The sequence below is a fragment of the Amblyomma americanum genome, chromosome 1 (genome assembly GCF_052857255.1).
Source record: "Amblyomma americanum isolate KBUSLIRL-KWMA chromosome 1, ASM5285725v1, whole genome shotgun sequence".
Lineage (NCBI taxonomy): Eukaryota > Metazoa > Arthropoda > Arachnida > Ixodida > Ixodidae > Amblyomma > Amblyomma americanum.
Window position 1 is genome coordinate 1745145 of NC_135497.1, and position 19295 is coordinate 1764439.

General features: G+C 47.0%; 1 protein-coding gene across 1 annotated transcript in view; it reads right to left on the bottom strand.

Moving 5' to 3' along the window:
- Positions 1-19295, bottom strand: part of LOC144108596 (RCC1 domain-containing protein 1-like) — a 152635-nt gene that overhangs the window by 23160 nt on the left and 110180 nt on the right. Inside the window, exon 3 of the mRNA XM_077641795.1 lies at positions 1827-2243. Within this exon, the coding sequence (XP_077497921.1) occupies positions 1827-2243 (417 nt within the window). The remainder of the gene's footprint in view (positions 1-1826; positions 2244-19295) is intronic.

Consider the following 19295-nt stretch of genomic DNA (forward strand, 5'->3'; position numbering starts at 1 on the left):
TTGTGGTGCGGAGGAACCAACCTGAACAGCCTGGCTAGCAGTTGCTGCAACTTGCTCTGCAGTCTGCTTGCTGGGTTATAGGCTAGAAGAGCGTACGTCTGTTGCTCTTCGAGAATGGCCAACATCTTTTTGTGCTAGTCGCTCTTATCAAGCAAGACTGTAGCGTTGCCTTCGTCGGAAGGAAGAATGGTGATGATGGGGTTATTCCGCAGGCCCGTGATGCCTTGCCACTCCGCTACTGACGACTGCGTTCTTGCAACTTTTTTTTTCCTAAACCGGAGAGCCCACCAATGGCACGCGTGTGTGCTCCTTCTCGCACTTCACAGGGAAGTTGACTGACCGCTCGTTCGACCACACAGACTACATCTCTTGGCCACGGCGGTGTTCCCGTGTTCAAGTTCAAATGATGGGGCAATACCTCAGCCTACTCCTCGGTCGGTGAGTACGAGGATAGGCTGGTTATATTTTGTGCGGCTTGTGACACTTTTAGCCGGAGTGCCTGCAGTTTCCTATCTTGCGACGTTCTATGGCGACACTCTGCTATCTTTGAAGTGTCGTGTACAAGATACCATGCGCTGATTGCCATCAAGTATACGTTGGCGAAACAGGAAAGTTTTCAAGACGGTTCAAGGAGCACAAACGTAATGTCAGAAATCATAGTTACACGACGAACGCCATTGCCAAGCATGCGCATGAACATGCTCACAAGATTGACTGACACAGCGCCACTATTGTAGCCAAGGAAAAGAACGTGTCATTCCGGCGTCTGCTAGAACAATTAATCATTCAGTCGAAGCCAGCTACGATAAACCGGAAAGAAGGGACTATGCCTGCCGTTTACGCAGGCTCGTTGCGCCATGTGCTGGTCACATCAGTGCGCATTCCTTCTCCAACTCAGTGAACAAGGAACCCATATGCGGTTTCGAAATGTCTATACTTAATACTTAGCTAGTGACCGTGATTCACTTCTTCCTGAGTTAAAGCCAGGTATGTGTTAGCACGCAATATACCGAGGACATACAGCTCCGCACAGGGTACAAGGCACAATTTGGCCGGGTCAGCCCTTCCCCATGGTAGGAAAGAAGTCAGTGTGCACATGACCTTGATCCATCCCAAGTGATCGCTCCTTTCACGAATACAGAAGATGCGCAACTCAATAACAGGAGTGGAAAAACCATAGCTGCTGTGGGAAAAAAAATATACACGATGCTTGACAGGACAAATGTACCCGACAAATGTGCAAAGTGTGCATCTGTGTTGAATGGTGCGAATAAACGGTGATCAGTGTCGACGGAAGTAATCCAAAACGTGTTAATCAAAGCGGCGAGCCTTCGTTTCTCGAGTTTCATTTGAGAATAAGCGTTCGTCTAAACTCTTCCCAATGAAGATCGACCGGCACAAATTTAGCCGACCTACGTATCAGAAGAAAACTGGTAACGCTAACGCTGTGCGGCCCTAACAGTTATTGTCGAGAGACAACGGAAGGAATTTGCAGCTCACTGCTACACAGACAAATCTTGAGGAAGCTGCAAGGATAGCAACCAAGGGCTATGGGGGTTCACTTTCTGTCCGTGCATGTAGCTAAAGTAGAAAGTCTCGTATCCACAGTACGAGTTTCTTCTGAATCCTTGGAAAGCTGTTGACCTCTACGACACTGGGCTCAAAGCACTCGAACAGGACGGATGCAATATGTTAGTCCGAAGTGGTTCGCAGGACTAAGCGCACAAAATTTCATGCCGAGTATTTTTAGAAAATGTAATGGCGGTGAAGATACTGACTTCCATACATACCAAATCAGTGCGTTGGCTGCAGAAAACACTGCTCACCTAACAAGGCCACCGTGTGGCGCGAGCCGAGCGCGACAGAAACCACGTCTTCGAGGGGCAGCAAGCGTGGGTTTGCGGCCAGTGGCAGCTCGCACGGTGAGCCACCCAGCTGGCCGTCGCGGTTCCAGCCCCAAAGGTAGAGGTCACCGCCGTGGGCAAGCGCCGCCGAGTGCCAACCGCCCGCGGCAACCGCCGTCAGCTGAAGGCCGGCCAGTGCCTCGATGGGGCGAGGTGCTTCCTCCGTGGACACGCCGCCGTGGCCCAGTTGCCCACGGCCGCCGTCACCCCAGCTCAGAGCGCCGCCATCAGCAGTCAGCGCCAGCTGGTGGCCATGGCCGCAGCTCACCTGCCGCACGGCCCGGGCCACCGGCCGTGCAACCGCCAGCCCGTCAAGCCGCAGCTCCAACACGCATCCCCCTGCGAGACCGTCACCACGTCCCAAAAATGTGTGCGTCAAGTATAAAAACAATACAGGCCTCCTTAGCTTCCGCGAGGAAAGTGTTCTTGCGCACACAGTTGCAATGCTTGTCTTATGAGGTACAAGCATTGAAACGAAAACCTCCCAACAACCTTAGCCCGCATTCTGCTCATGGTCCAGATGATGTGTCAAATCACGTCTTGAACCGCTGCTCCCAAAGTACTGCACCTTTTTGGTTGATTTATTTAGGAAGTCATTAAATTCTCAGCACCTACGTAATGTCTGGAAAATGGCAAATGTAACTCCCATTTTCAAAGGTGACTGTCGTGATTTTGGTAATCAATTATAGATCGGTACCTTTAACATCAGTCTGTTGTAAAACGTTGGAACATGCTGTTTATTCTGGACTTATTAAGCACCTTCATGACCAGTTTTTTCATCTCGACACAGCACGGATTTCGATCGGGATTATTCTGTAGCACACAACTTCTTGAATTCATCCACGAGGTTGCATATGGTTTTAACAATGGTACTCAGATAGATGCTGTTTTTATTTATTTACTAAAGACGCTTGATGTAGGCCCGCATAACTTACTTCTACACAAGCTGTCATATATTGGTCTTCCTGATTCACTTTACGGCTCGCTCAAAGATTACTTGTACGAAAGGCAGCAAAAAGTGACCCTAAATAGTGTGACGTCACGAACGGTTAAAGTTTTGTCAGGTGTGCCACAGGGATCCGTCCTGTGGCCGCTCCTGTTCCTCATTTATATAAACGATTTAACTGAAGGCCTTGCTTCGAATGTGAGACTGTGCGCAGATGATTGCGTTGTATATCACTGTGTCATGTGGAGAATATATGAGCGTGTTAAAGGAGAGAGGAGGGAGGGGCTTTAATGGAACAGGAAAGGTCTGCCTGGTTGTCGGTCTGGCATGCTACTCCAGGTGAGGGTGAAAGAGAAGAGTAGAGAAGGGGATGGCGAAAAAAAGAAGAAAAGAGAAAAAGAGAGGGTGGATGGTGAAATCAAGCACATTCACGCGCTCACACACACACACACACACACACACACACACACACACACACACACACACACACACACACACACACACACACACACACACACACACACACACACACACACACACACACACACACACACACACACACACACACACACACACACACACACACACACACACACACACACACACACACACACACACACACACACACACACACACACACACACACACACACACACACACACACATGATTGTCAAAGAATGTCCACCTCTCTTAAGAACACTAAAAATGCTTTTGTCCCACGCACACCTGAAGCTGCGTCCCTCCAGGGTCCAAGGACATGCTCCAGGTGCACGGGGCCGTCCTGTCGGAGTCCGAAAGCACTTGAAAGTGCCTTGCGATGACTGGTGAACAGTTAGCAGCGGGAGATCAAATGTGGAAGATACTCGGGCACGCCACATGTGCGGCACAGATGACTACTTGATGCACCAATTTTATGTAAAAAGGATTTAGTGAAAGCAACGTCCAGGCGAATTCAGTGGAGGCAATTTTGATCACGTCTATTTATATTGCGTGGCATGCGGAAGTCACAAGTGGGGTCAGTGCGAAGAAGGGGTCTGTATTGATGTTCCGGATCGCACCACAAAGAGCGTTGCGTGTGCCCGGATTTTGTAGATGGAAGTCCCGCGCCATCACTGCGAGAAAATGGTACAGGTAGGAGCAAGGAGATGTCGCCATGCGCCGACCTCGCTGCACCATCAGCGTGATCGTTGCCTGCAAGGCCACAGTGAGCGGGCAGCCACTGCAGCACAACACGATGGCCAAGCTCACTGGCCTCGGAGTGGAATCTGTTTAAGTCATCGACGATCGGCTCCTGAAGGCTTCCTAATGACTTTATAGATTGTAATGCAGGACGAGAGTCACTGAAAATAACAAACGCTGCTGGTGGTTGTTGGAGAATGTAAGCAAATGCTGCTCGCAGAGCAGCCAACTCGGTAGCAGTAGTCGAGGTGCGGTGACTGAGTAACGCCGAAATTGTGGTGCGTGTTGACGGAACCTAGACGTCAATCGCTGATGAGACGGATGTGACAGAGCCATCAGTGTAGATGTGACGGTGCGCACTGTGGCATCCATAAATGTGTCCAAGAGCAAAATATTTAAGTGCAGGACCGGGGTGTTTGTTTTTCTTTTGATGCCAGGAACCGCTGTCTCAATTTGGCATGCTGTGTATCTCCAAGGTGGAAAGGAGGTTTTGACAGGGCGCTGGTAGTGTGGTGAGAGAAGGCCGGAAACGTCCTCTATGCTGTACGCTGCGAGCGGATGGTGAGGTATACACGAGCCACGAACCGCATCTGGGCACGAAGCAGGCTCCAGGGTTAGCAGTACTGATGCAGATAGACGTCTGCTCTCTGCTAGAGTACCCGCTGTGGAGGTGTTCTAGGGAAAGCCGAGGCAGATTCTCAAGACCTTAGCTTGCATAGCTTCAAGGAGTTTGATATTTGTTTGTGAGATACTTTGAAGAACTGGGAGACTGTAGCGTAGGAGGCCTTCACAAAGCGTACCATACAGCCGTAGTAATGATGGTGTAGAGCAGCCTTTTCTGGTGGTGGAGAGCATACGAAAAATAGAGGCGTAAGAGCAAAGCTTGATTTTAAGCTGTTGTACATGTGGGGACCATGACAGTGACCTGTCAAATGTCACGCCTTAGAATTTATGGCTTGTGACGTATAGTATTGGGGTACCAGCAACTTTCAGCACGTAGCGTGAAAGATCGCGCCTCGAAAATGCAACTGCTGCGCTTTTATCTGGCGACATGTCGAGACTGCGCTTACTTAAAAACGATTCGATGCAGCCTATTGCCCTCTGTAAGCGGGCATGCACAATGCGCCTGTTGCGACCGGAACACCATATACAGATGTCATCGGCGTAAAGGGAGATTTCCACTGTAGGAGGCAAGCAGTTTTCCAAGCCAACAAGTGAAATATTGAAAAGGGTGGGACTTAAAATCCCCCCCCCCCCCCTGAGGCACTCCGCGAGATATTTGATGCAGAGCTCTGTCACCTTAACTTGTTGACATGAAAAACGATCTTTCGTGCAGATAATCACACAGCCAGTTATACATCCGTCCATTAATGCCAATTGATTGTAAGGCTGAGTGAATTGCTTCATGTGTGACGTTGTCAAAGGCTCCCTTGACGTCAAGAAACACAGAAATGATCATATACCGCTCTGTTTTGCAGCGCTTGACACAATTGGTAAGGGCAATAACGTTGTCAATGCTGCTGCGTCCTTTTCGGAGACCAGACATGGCCGAAGGGTAAATTCCCCTGTTCGTCAGGTCCCAGGTAAGGCGGGAGTGTACCACTTTCTCCATCAGTTTTCCGACGCAGCTTAGAAGCGCAATGGGACGGTAAGCGTTTACGTCAATTGATGGTTTTCCAGGCTTGAGGATAGGCATCACACGCGCACGCTTCCAACACGTTTCAAGGCTGCCGGTCTCCCAGGAGGTGTTATAAGCTGCGAGCAGCTGAACATTGGCCTTAATCCTCAGGTGAGAAAGGGCAGTGTAGCTTACACCGTCTGGTCCTTGGCGCAATTTTTTATTGGTAGCTGCCAAAGCCGCATGAAGTTCTTCCATAGTGAACGGTTCATCAAGGAGGGCAGTATAAGGTGAAGGGGTAAAGCTTTGCAGAGGCAATGGCACCGATATGGCCGTTAATCGAGCAGTGATCTTAGAACAGAAAACCTCCTTATGCCTCCTCTATAATTCGTTCTGCGTGCTCGTCTCTCTGCTCTGCGACGAATTGCTCGAAGTCGCTCACGTTCAGCATCTACAGTTGAGTGCACTTTTGATAGGGTTGTAACCATAGTGCTGGACGTTTTGGCACGTGCTACAGCAGCAATGCAGCTTTCATAATTGAGGTTTGAGAGGTCCACTTTTTCAACTGTGTCTTTATTCTTTATTCAATTTTTACCCGCTTAGCCCGAAGGCGCTACAGCAGGGGGGCTACAATGATAAAAAAACACGTCTTCATTTATACAGTCCACTTGCTGACCTGAAAGGCGGTTCATTCACTGATAGAACGTACAAAAAATAAATTTGCATACATGTTAGTTCTGGTCGGTATTCCAAAATCTTAGAGCAGTGATCAATACGAGAAGAGACATAATGGGGCCTGTGTAAATATTTTTCCTTTTGAATGCCGGTTTTATCATGACATATTTGATACAGCAGTTTAAGGCGCAATTTTCTTCTTCGAGCAAAAAGACTTTCCCACTTTAATTCGTTTTTCATGTCGGTACAGCTATCACCACTGGAGTATCAACGCAGGACGAACCTTGCAGCCCTGTTTTGGATCTTTTTCAAGCTTATTGCTCAGTGTTGCTTGCCATGGGTCCCACGCCGCACATGCGTATTCGAGCATACGTCGACGTATGTTACAAAAGCAGTTGATTTTAGGTGAAGCGGCGCGTGACCCAGATTTCGTTCCAGAATGTTTAGGGTATATGCAGCCTTCGCAACCACCGTGTCAATATGAGTATTCTAAGAACAATCGGCCAAGAATGTCACACCCAAATATTTATACTGTGATTTTTGCGTCAGTGTATTGTTGATGTTGTACTGAGATGTTAACTTCGTTTTTTTTTACGTGTGAAGGTAACATGAACACACTTTTTGCCGTTTAACTTCATTCTCCATCTCGAGCACCATTCAAAACACATGATAAATCACTTTGTAACTGGGCAACATCACATTCATTTCTAGTTCTGCATAAAACACAATCATCGGCAAACAACCGTATATTAGATCCGATCCCTGAACAGATGTCATTTATGTAAACTAAAAACAGAAGTGGCCCCAGAATTGAGCCCTGTGGGACACCCGATGTAACGTCAACAAAACTGCATTGCTTTCCATTCAATAACACGCACTGTCGGCGAGACGATAGATAGTTTTCGATCCAGGCAAGAACTGTACGGTCAATATTTAGTGCGACAAGTTTACTTGAAAGCAGAGTGGGAAACAGTATCAAACGCTTTGTGAAAGTACAGGAAAAGGCAATCTATTTGTCTGCCGTTGTCCATATCAGATGCGAGGTCATGATAAAATTCAATCAGTTGTGTTGTGCAAAATAAACCCTTACGGAAATCATGTTGTTGTGAAGTCAGCATGTTGTTTCTTACTAAGTATGTCATTATCGCTTTGTATAGAATATGTTCCAAAATTTTACACGGTATGGATGTAAGCGAAATTGGTCGATAGTTAACTACATCCTTTTTTGATCCACCTTTATGAATAGGAACAACATGTGCACATTTCCAGTCGTCTGGCAGGGTACCGGAAGAGAGAGTGATGGTGTAGATTACATAGAGATAAAGGGAAATCGGTTCAGCCCATCTCTTCAGAATTCGAGGGGAAATTCCGCCAGTTCCAACTGCCTTACCATAATTAATTTTGTTTAGTAATGCTCTGATTCCATTCACATTTAGCTCTACTGAACTCATAGTCGTGACTGAACTTACGTATGATAATGGACTATTGCTTTGTTTTGGTAAATATACTGAACGAAAGTAGTTGTTTATACAAGTATCCTTCTCAGTGTCGTCTAATAATGACTCATTATTAAAGACAATTTCGGTGATTCCAACTGGCTCTGCTCCGCAGCCGTTCATATGTTGCCAGAACGCCTTAGCATTCGTTTTTATTTTACTGCCGAGTTTTTCAAAGTAGCGCCCCTTAGCTTCCTTTATATTTTGCTTGTATTCGCGGGTTATAGCACGCAGATTATCAAAGTGACAGTTACTCTTAGTTCTCTGGTATTTTAAAAAAGTTCCTTCTTTTCCGAACTATTTTTTTAAGATACGCGCTGTCATCCACGGTTTCTTACGCTAAGTTTGCTGTGCTCGATGCTAGGAATGTAGGCATTGGTAAGCTCCTTGAGTTTTTATTTAAAGTTATTCCACAATTCGCTAATGTCGAAATCATCAGAAAGGCATTCAAAAACTGGCAGATGATAAAACGTTTCGTTGATATGCTGGCATAATCCCCTCGCTTATATAGATACACTTTTCTGGTTTCTTTTTTCCTTGGCCTGCTACTTCTTGCTTTAATACTTGCGACGACAGCATGATGGCCGCTTATTCCCGTAATGGCACGTACGAAATTCACTAAATTTGGCGAGTTACAAAAAAAAACAAATCCAATATGTTAGTTTCACGAGTTGGTTCAACGACATACTGCGTTAGTCCAAAAGATTCAGTAATACTTTTCATCTCCAAGTCTAAGCTTCCACCAGCTGTGTGCTCACAAGTGCCGCCTCGCCACTTTAGGTCAGGCAAGTTAAAGTCACCTGCCAGTAAAAAAGTATGAAACCAGGCCTCGGAAACGATACCATGTAAAATCTGAAGCGCGTCGACGGCCCAGTTTGGTGGCCGATAAAAGGCACCGGCTGCCAATGAACGGTCTCGCGAGATAATTTTGCACCATACTGATTTTACAGCGTCATGACCTATATCTAGTTCACATGAGTTTGAAGAGTGGCAAACTAGAAGAACGGCGCCGCCACCCACACGAGATCTGTCTTTCCGATACGCACTGAATTAATCGGGAAACACTTCACTATCGCTAATGGAAGGGTCTAGCCACGATTCAGTGCCAAGGACTATATCGGCCTTCAAAGAGTCGATAAGAGCAGCAAGGTCGTCAACGTTATTGACGACGCTTGTGCAATTCACTGTTACTATAGCCAGATCAAAATTTTCGCGTCCTTTTTTCCCATGTTTGGGTCATTTATTTTTCACAGTTTCAACGACTTCTTTTTCTTTGTTCCACATAAACGTCTTGCCGTTAACAACCACGTTATCAATGCTTAGTCTGACTCGAGTTTTTCCGTCCGCTTTAATAACCTTGCCATACTCCCAAATCCATTTACGAATATTTCTTGTTTCAGGTGAGTAATCTTGGTCGACGCTGTACGAAGTTCCTTTGAACTTCTTGGCATTAGAGAGAACGTTCGATTTTTCTTTGTAGGAGGCAGAATTGACGATGATCGACCGTTTCTTCATTTCGTCATAGCGACCTGTACGGTGCGCTCTTTCCACTGACTGCAAGTCAATGCCTAAATTATCCTTACAAATATTTTTAAGCAACTGTTCAGACTGCTCCCACTTTTCCGATTCGCTATCCTTGACGCTATAAAAAACTAGGTTACTTCTGCGGCTTCTGTTTTCTGAGTCAACACTCCTGTCGTGCAGTTCCTTAAAACTTCTGGTTAAGTTCCTAATGGTGCTGTCTTGCTCATTTACTATTTCATTGAGCACTGCAATCAGTCCTTCTGTCACGGGTAGTCTGCAATTAATTTCTGCCATCATTGCTTCATGCCTTACTAGTCTGGTGTCGATGGCTTCTGATTTGCTCAAAATTGCAGTCTGGCCTTGCGAAAACTTCCCAATTTGTGTAGCGTACCACATGCCGCTGTACTTAAGAAAGCACCACCAACCTCTCTATGTACGTAGGTAGATGATCGCTGCCACGAGATTCTATGTGAACTTTCCAGGTTGTTGAAGACGACAGATGCGCAGAAACCATCGAAATGTCAAGGGCACTGAATCTTGTACCTTGATAAAAAGTTGCCTGGCCGTTGTTGAGGAAAGTGAAATTGTTGCACTGTGCGAAATCAAATAACTGTCGTCCTCTGGCTGTTGGTCTGATGCCTCCCCAAGCAGGATGACGTGCGTTGAAATCTCCCGTTATGATGTGCGGCGCAGTGGTACTGCGTACGATATCCTGAAAGCGGCCGACGTCAAAGTTGACACGCGGGGGTATGCGCCTGGCGATCACTGTGAAGGACAGGTTCATGATCTTGACTATGGCTGCAACATATTCCTTCCGTGAGTTGGCAGATATAGGTTGTGGAATAGATGTGACGTCTTTCCGGACAGCTAAATGAACTTTGCTGATGTCAGTACCTGTCATCGAGGTCAGAACGGTATATCCTGAAAGACGGATAGTAGTACGCAGGCGGGATTCTGAGATGGCAATGATCGGGAAACAGTGCTTCGAAAAAAATTGTCGGAAATCAGACAGTCGTGAACGAAGGCTGCCGGCATTCCATTGGAGGATGCTGGCCTTGTTACGGATGCTTTGCACGCTAGGGAGAGTAGCTGGTCTATTGACCGCTATCGCCATTGTGTGAGGAGAGGTGAGATGAACTCAAGGATTGTTAGGGTGGCCTTCGCCACCGGCAAGGAGTGTGGTGCAAGGAAAGCGAAGATAGCCTCAACAAGCGAGCACAGTAAGAAACTGGTACTATAGGAGTTTTGGAGAATAGATCGTTCGCGCGGGTGGCTCCAGGTTGCACACTGCGGCTGCCGTAGAGTGTTCACTTTTGTACTCGCTACGGGAGGTGGCTCAACATTTTGGCGCGGTGGAAGAGGAGGAAACTCAACCACGTCCTCAATGCACAGGTGACTTGCGCTTTCCTCCCCGGCGATGATTTTTTTTCTGCGGAGACTTCCCCGGATTTGGTTTTGCTCAAGTAGAGCAGATTTTGCTGCCTTATAGTCGGTATTGAAGTTGAGCGTGTGACGGAATCCCGTCTGGCCGGGAGTGTACATTTGAAAAAATAAGAGAATCCGACCAGTGAAAAAAAGGTTCGTTCTTGACGTCTCGGCTTAGGTGTGGAAGCCTTAATCACAATTAATTCATCACCAAACAAGGGTCGTTTAAATATGATTGAATAATCGGCGCAAGGAGCGTGCGTATATCGGGTGTAGATTACCGTCGTTCCGGTTTAACGTGTGTGACGTAGTTTGTTTGATTAGGGATTCCAGATGAAGTCGTGATGCTGCTACTTTTTTGGTTGCGATGATCCTTGCCTTGTCACAGTCAATTTTGTGGCCATTCACGACGGCGTGCTCCGCTAAGGCGTTGTTGCGAGTGTTTTCATGTTTTACGTCCCGAGCGTGCTGCTGTAATCGCTTGCGGTAGTTTCCAGTTTCTCCGATATACACACCGCTGCAGTCTGCGCAGGGGATTTCGTAGACATTCCTTTGGCAGTGTGTCCTTCACCTTTACAAGCTGATGGCGCATCTTTCTGGTCGGGACATGTGCCACCTGCACGTCATATTCCCGTAGGACACGTGCCAGGCATTCACTTGTACCCGGGACATACGGCACAAAAGCCCGTTTCTTGAGCGAAGGGCGGGCGTCCGGTTGTCTTTGTTTTGACAACTGACGTTCTACCGCGTCGATGAAGCGCCTAGGGTATCCACAGCTTCTGAGGTCATCCCGTACCTTTTTCGCGTCCAGGGTCGCATCCTCGGGCCTTGTGCACAACCTTTTCGCACGCTGCAATAACGTGCTAACAACGGCCTTCTTATGGCTGGCAGGGTGCACTGAGTTGAAATATAGGTAGCGGCCAGTGTGCGTCTCCTTTCGGTATACGCTGAAAGATAGACCCTGGCCTTCCCGTGAAACAAGGACGTCAAGGAATGGCAGTCTGCCGTCCAATTCTTCTTCTATAGTAAACTGAATGGCTCTTTCCAGGCTGTTAAGATGGTCCAGAAACTTGCTCACCACGCCTTTTTGGATGATGCAGAAGCAGTCGTCGATGTAGCGGAAAAATACCTTCGGGGAAGGGACAAAGGAGGCCAACGCCCGCTGTTCCAGCTTTTCCATAGAGATTGGCAGCCGTAACCGAAACTGAGGCGCCCATGGGGGTCCCGGGCACCTGTTTGTAAAAGTTGCCCACGAAAACGAAGTACGTGTGCTTTAGGCTGAAGTCTAGAAGCCTGCGCAGGTCCGGTACGTCTATCGGTGATCGTTCCGGCAAAGTTACATCAGCCTCGAGGGCAGTGGTGCAAACGCTGACAGCAAGGTCTATCGGGACGCTCGTGAACAGAGACTTAACGTCAAACGACACCATCACCTCACCTTCATCGATTGAGGTGCTGCGGTTCTTCTCGACAAAGTCGAACGAATTGCGGACGTGACTGGGACTCTGACCAACGAGCGGAGAAAGGACCTGGTGCAAGAACTTCGAGAGGCTATGCAGGGGGGAGCGAGTGTAATCCGCGATGGGACGCAAAGGAACGTCTGGCTTGTGGATTTTGGGCAATCCATAGAAAGCAGGTGCGGATCCATTGTGGCTAAGCAGTTTGTAGTAGAGAGCTTTATGGTTCGGAGGAACGGCCAGAAAAACATCGGACAGCAGCTTTTGGAATTCACTTTCCAGCTTTAGTGTCGGATCCTTCTTGAGGCAAACATAGGTTTCACCGTCTTCCAGAAGAGATAGCATCTTATTTTCATAGTCGGCCTTGTCCAGGAGAACAGTCGCATTGCCTTTATCTGCCGGTAGAATCACAATGCGTTCATTTTCACGGAGACTCTTGATAGCGTCCCGTTCTACATGTGACAACGCAGAGCGGGAACATCTGCGATGAACGGCGTTCAGCACGCCCACCACTCGGGTGCGGGCCTCTTCGCGGCGAGTGTTTTCGACCTGGCTGACAGCATATTCCACCGCGCATACCAGTTTCTTCTTGTCCGTTGCGGGTCCTATGTTGACATTCAACCCAAGATTCAGCACATTCTTTTCAGCTTGGCTCGGTCTGTACGACCATAAGTTATGCACTGTGGTTCTTGAAGCCACCTTAGTTTTGACTGATTGCTCGGAAAGAAGCTTGGTCAGCTTAATGTCGTGGGCGAGCTCACCTCTCTTGCGTTGAAGGTCAGACTTGTGATTCGCATGCAACTGGATGCTGGCGAATACGCTGGGGTAGTGGTGCTCCAGGCGGCGCCGGGCACAGAAGGCATCGTTCTCCAAAGCACGAATTTTCTCCTTGCAGTCCAGGATCCTAGCTTGTAGAAGCTCTCGTTCCGCCTTTCCGACCACACTGTGCCCGAAAGGCGTAGACACAGGTCTGTTGAGTCGTATGGAGCGGGGAACTAGGTTACGGGCTTTACATGTTAGGTTGAACATAAGATGGTTCCTGAATGAAGTGACACGGCAGTTAAGGTTGACATATTTGCGGATCTCGGTGATGAATTCCTGGCCATACGCCTGGCGAAGGGCGATGAAGTTAAGCGTGTGATGGAATCCCGTCTGGCTGGGAGCGTACATTTGGAAAAATAAGAGACGCCGACCAGTGAAAAAAAAAATCAATAGTCTGTATTGTTTGAGTTCTTATACTTGTAGATGGTTTTCTCCTTTTAGTAGGCAGTGCAGCGGAAAACTTTGCCTCATGCTGCTTACCGCAGTTAGGACAGAGGGGGTTATCACTTATAATAAACTGCGCAACTCCAACCAAAAATTTTAACTTTACCCCAACGTTTCGAAGCCGACTCGGCTCCTTCATCAGGGGTGACTGAGGGCAGTAGCTAAGCGTGTTTAAGTATGGAGGGGAGGAGGGGGGGGGGGGTCAAAGGAACGACAGCTGTGACGCGAAAGGCGCGGAGGAGGGGGAGGGGGTTAGGCTGTTAGTCACGCTGGCGCACTGCAGGGAGGTGGTGACGCGACTTTTTTCTGTTGAGTTGAAGAGCGAAGTCCCTGGGCATATACTGGGGGCAGGTTTCTTTTTGTGCGGTTGATATTGTTCGGGGTGGTTTGGATATGCCAGGATTCCAGAAGGAGCCTTTTGTGGTAATTTGTTTCGGTTCCGAGGATGCAGGTTTTTTCGAAGTTGATTCTATGGTCGGAGTCCTCGGAATGTTCGGTTACTGGATTGCGTTCTCTTGCGAATTTGCGGACGTCGTTTTTATGTTGCCGAATTCTTTCTTTGAAATTTTTGGTTTCGCGGATGTAGCTTGCGTCGCAGTCGGCGCATGGAATTTTGTAGACAATTCCTTGGGCTCTTTCTCTCGGCGGCCGGTCTTTGGGAACAGGTAGGCAAAGCGCAACAGTGTTTGTGGGCTTGTGCGCAACCTGGAGACCCGATTTTTTCAGGATTCGGGCGATGGTGTCGCTGACACCTCCGACATAAGGTAAAGTGACGTATTTTGGTGGTGGCGTTGGTCTGTGTGCGTTGATTTCATGAGGAATGTTGCGTTTTTGACGTCGAATGGTTTTTTGAATAGTCTTTTGGGTAGCCGTTCATGATGAGTTCTTTGAATACCGTGCGTTGTTCTTTTCTTCTGTCAAGTTCTGTGCTGCAGTGTGTCTCAACTCTTCTGAACAGCGTCTTCACCACTGATGCTTTATGGACTGTCGGGTGGTTCGAAGAGAAGTCGAGATAGCGGCCTGAGTGGGTTGGTTTGCGGTATACGGAGAATCGAAGGGTATTGTGGTTTCGGGACACAAGGACGTCCAAAAATGGCAGGGAGTTTTCTTGTTCCACCTCTAGCGTGAACTGAATGTCAGGTTCTACGGAGTTTAAATTGCGAAGGAAATTTTGAGTCTCAGATCTTTTGATGACGGCGAAGCAGTCGTCGACATACTTAAGGAAAATCTTTGGTTGCGGGTGGAATGAGATGAGGGCTCGTTGTTCGATGTGTTCCATAGTTAAATTGGCCATGACGACAGAGATGGATGCTCCCATTGGTGTTCCTTTCACTTGTCGGTAAAATTCCCCGTTTGACGAGAAGTATGTGTTCGATGGGCACAACTCCAGGAGGCGGCACACATCATTTACACTCAGCGGGGTTCGTGCGCTGAGTGTGTCGTCGCGTTGTAGGGCTTCTCGGGTAGCGGTCACCGCAAGCTTCACGGGGATGTTTGTGAAAAGGTCCACCACGTCGAAGGAGACAAGGCATTCGTCGGCCTCAAGGGTGGCTTGGGACACCAGCGCAGGGACTTCGCTCTTCAACTCAACAGAAAAAAGTCGCGTCCCCACCTCCCTGCAGTGCGCCAGCGTGACTAACAGCCTAACCCCTCCTCCACCTCCTCCGCGCCTTTCGCGTCACAGCTGTCGTTCCTTTGACCCCCCCCCCCCATTCCCTCCATACTTAAAGACGCTTAGCTACTGCCCTCAGTCACCCCTGATGAAAGAGCCGAGTCGGCTTCGAAACGTTGGGTTAAAGTTAAAATTTTTGGTTGGAGTTGTGCAGTTTATTATAAGTCTTCAAACCCAACCAGACAGGCAAAACTGTCAAAATGTTTAGGGTTATCACTTGCACATTCATTTCGGTCATGGCTGCCATCGCAACGAGAGCATTACAGTTTGATCTGGCAAAAAATATATGCTTGGTGTGTTAAATAGAACATGGACCTGAATATAGCAAAATGCTACCATGTGCAGTTAACGAACAAAAAGAAAACGTTATCTAGCTCATACTTCTTAAATAATGCTCTAGTACAACACCTCGACGAAGTCAAATATCTGGCCGTCACATTAACGGCGACATTGGACAGGACAAATCATATTCAAACTACATGCGCTAAAGCATGTCACGTTTTATACCTTTTTCACTGAAATTTCAAAGTGTGCACCAAAAGCTCTGAAGGAAACATTGTAGCTCTCAAATATCAGGCCGGTGTTAGAATACGCGCGCATAGTTTGGGACCCTTTCACAAAAACCCTTGAAGATAACCTTGAAGATAAGTTAGAGCGGGTTCAAAAAAGGGCTGCAAGATTTGCCACGGACATCTACGACTTAAAAATTAGAAGTTCTCAAATCAGGAAAGTCTAGGTAGCAAACTCCTCCCCGCATGCGGGAAAATCTTCCTGTTAAAGCGTTTCAACAAAATTAACAACGGTAACACAGGAATCGATAGGAACACGTATTTAAAACAAGCTCATTACCAGTCTAAGAGACGGGACAATTGAAAAAGAAATCAGGCCATATCAAAGTCGCATAAATGCATTTATGTTTTCATTTTTTGCGCAATCAATTTCAGATTGGAATTTACTCCCGGATGAGGTAGTATCTGCGCCTAATTTTTCGCCTGCCATCGAGAACATTATCTGAACCTGTTTTACCTTACAAGCAATGTTCTTCATTGTGAAACTGAGTAACAATTTTTTTTTGTTCTGTGTGTCTTTTACACTTGACATTGAATGTTTTTCCGTCCTGCTTGTTAAAATTACCGCTTGAATTATTATCTTCTTTTTTTCTTTAGAACTGATTGTATGCTTTCGCTCCCGCTTTTCTCTTTGTAATTTTTGTTTTGCAATCTTTATGTTTGCAATTAACCCCCCCACGATAATGCCCAATGGGCGCTGTAGGTAACTAATAAAAAATAAATAAACGTTTGCATGAATTGGAAAATTCATTTCAGGCCAATATCAGTATTCCGCCTCAGTAGCACTGCCAAAGTTATGAAGCGTGCGGAGGCGATGCCCTTGCTCTGCGGAGCATAGCGCCAACACATTGAGTGCAGAATCACGATGTGTACACGTGTCCCAAATGCACAATGAGGCTCGCGAATGGAGAAAAACTTGCATTGTGGCGCGCTCTAGCGGCGGATGTGTACAGCAAAGTTGCACGTGTGACGTCCTGCTGACCAGTGCTATATAATAACGCTCCAGCCGAAGCAGCGCACTTTTTCTGCAGGCTGCTGTTCCGTTTGATTTTTGGGACACCAGTACATAGTGGTATTTTTAGTGGTGCTCGAAGGCTTCAATGTACTAAAAAAATGAAGCTCTATTCGATATAACAAATCGTCAATGTATTTCTTCCTTCGACAGCACTAACATTGCAAAAACTACAGGAGTGCACTGAAGTCTGCTTAAAAGCGTAAATGCGAAAGCCATTCCCTTTGCTCTTTCTCACTCCATTTTTCACTCTAGTTTATTTTTATTTGTAATACTTGTTACGTTTATTTCATTTTCCAATTTTTATTATTTTTAATTTGTTTTTTTCAATTTCATTTTTTATTATTTCTATTTTTAATTTTTCGTTTTCATTACTTTTTCCATCACTAGCATAATTGCACTCACATGCTATCATTAACGCTATCATCATAACTGTCATCATCAATCACTATCACTATTTATCTCTACCACTATCAGTAGCTATCATTATCGCTATCACTAGCATCACGACCACTATCTCTGGCCCTATAAGTGTCAACGCCTATCAATATCACTACCATCACTACCGCCACTTATCTCTTGCTGCAACTCTCACTATCGGTAGCTATCGCTATCACTATCTAGTTACTATCACTAGTACCATTACATATATGTTGCTTACCAACTGTTGCTTAATCAACTTTTACATTTCATTTTAATTATCATACAACTTATGATTGACAGTTCGTGCGGACACTTTTGCGAACTTCTGTCTACAGCTTCCGTCTACAACTTCCGTCCGCACCACTCATGGGCCAATAAGGGCTTACGCCTTAAAACAGGTCTTCCTTTCTTCCATCCTCGTACCAGGAACGGCAGAACAAAGATTAACGGGTGCTTCAACTTGGGGACATTCTGAAGTGGATAATTCTTTCAGGCTTAAAATGACAACGCGCTCGACAACGCGCTTGGCTGACATGCCAAGACGCTTCCTGACCTAGAAGTCATCATCATCAGTCTGACTATGCCCACTGCAGGACAAAGGCCTTTCCCATTCTTCTCCAATTAACCCTGTCCTTTGCCAGCTGCGCCCACCGTACGCCGGCAAACTTTTGCACCTCATCCACCCACCTAACTTTCTGCCGCCCCTTGCTACGCTTACTTTCTCTTGGAATCCACTCCGTTACCCTTAAGGACCAGCGGTTATCTTGCCTTCGCATTACGTGCCCCGCCCAAGCCCATTTCTTCTTGATTTCGACGAGGATGCCATTAACCCGCGTTTGTTCCGTCACCCATTCTGCCCGCTTCTGGTCTCTTAACGTTACACCTATCATTTTTTCCTTCCATGACTCGCTGCGTTGTCCTTAACTTGAGCTGAAACCTTTTCGTTAGCCTCCACGTTTCTGCCATGCGTAGGTGAGTACCGGTAAGCTACAGCTGTTGTATACTTTTCTCTTGAGGGATCCTGTAAACTGCCATTCACGATCTGCGAGAACTTGCCATATGCGCTCCACCCCATTCTTATTCTGCTTAGTTATTTCCCTCCTAGAAAACAGAAAACAGTTCCATTAGCAAAACTCGTGTCACACGGGAAGGCTGCGTTAGCATGGCCTCCATCACCCTCTCCAACAAAAAGCTGGCACATTTGAGCATGCGGAGACGATAACCCTAAGCTTGGACAGCATGCATTTGTTAATCGATCACAATAAAAGTTGTTGGAAGTCGATAGCTTGTCCTTGTCTACTCTCCATCCATTGTGCCCATTTTGCGCTGCTGTCATTATTTCTAAGTATATACAGTCATGGACAAAAGTTTGCGGGATGCGAATTTGCGGAAAAAAATTCATTTCCGCGTTGTCGCACTAGACAGGCAGATTGTATTTTTGCAGCAGATAGAGTACGCACGTGTCCTGACGTTCGTATGCATTTCAGTGGTCTGCTGAGCCTGACCTTGCCGCTATAATTTTTTTCCCGCGAATCCGCATCCCGCAATCTTTTGTCCATGACTATACCAACACGCTCAATTCTCCCACTCCCCCACTGCTCGAGGCTCCTTCTGTTTTCCTCAGTATGTGAGTTTACTGTGCTGCATGCCCAGACAGCGTGGTAGAGGTTCGAGACCTTTCCGGGCATCTTTCTGAACCAAATTGCGCGGTATCTTGCTAAGTTGCGGCAGGTGCCAGCTTGTGGGCGGCCTGTACCCTATTGTCGGGCGGCGGTAGTTTCTATAGTTCAAAGTAATCATTACCTTGTATGTGTTTGGCGTGAATAACTATTCAGGACCTCTTGGTGAGTTTATGGCCTGGTCTGCGACCTCGTTCTCTGGCAAGCCCATGTGTGCTGGTGTCCATAAATTTTGTGTCTTCTGCAATCTCCTTATCTGCTAATATCCCCTTCCTGGAAGGCTCTGCGCGAAGTTTTGGAGCCACAGGTGGTTGTTGTTTTTATGCCAATTCGGTTTGCCCCTTTCAGTGCTATTGCAACTTCTGCCGCTTGAATTTGGTCAGTCGGGATTGTTGCGCTTGTGATTTCATTGCCTTTCTAGTCCACAACCATTGCTACTGCGGCAACGTTGT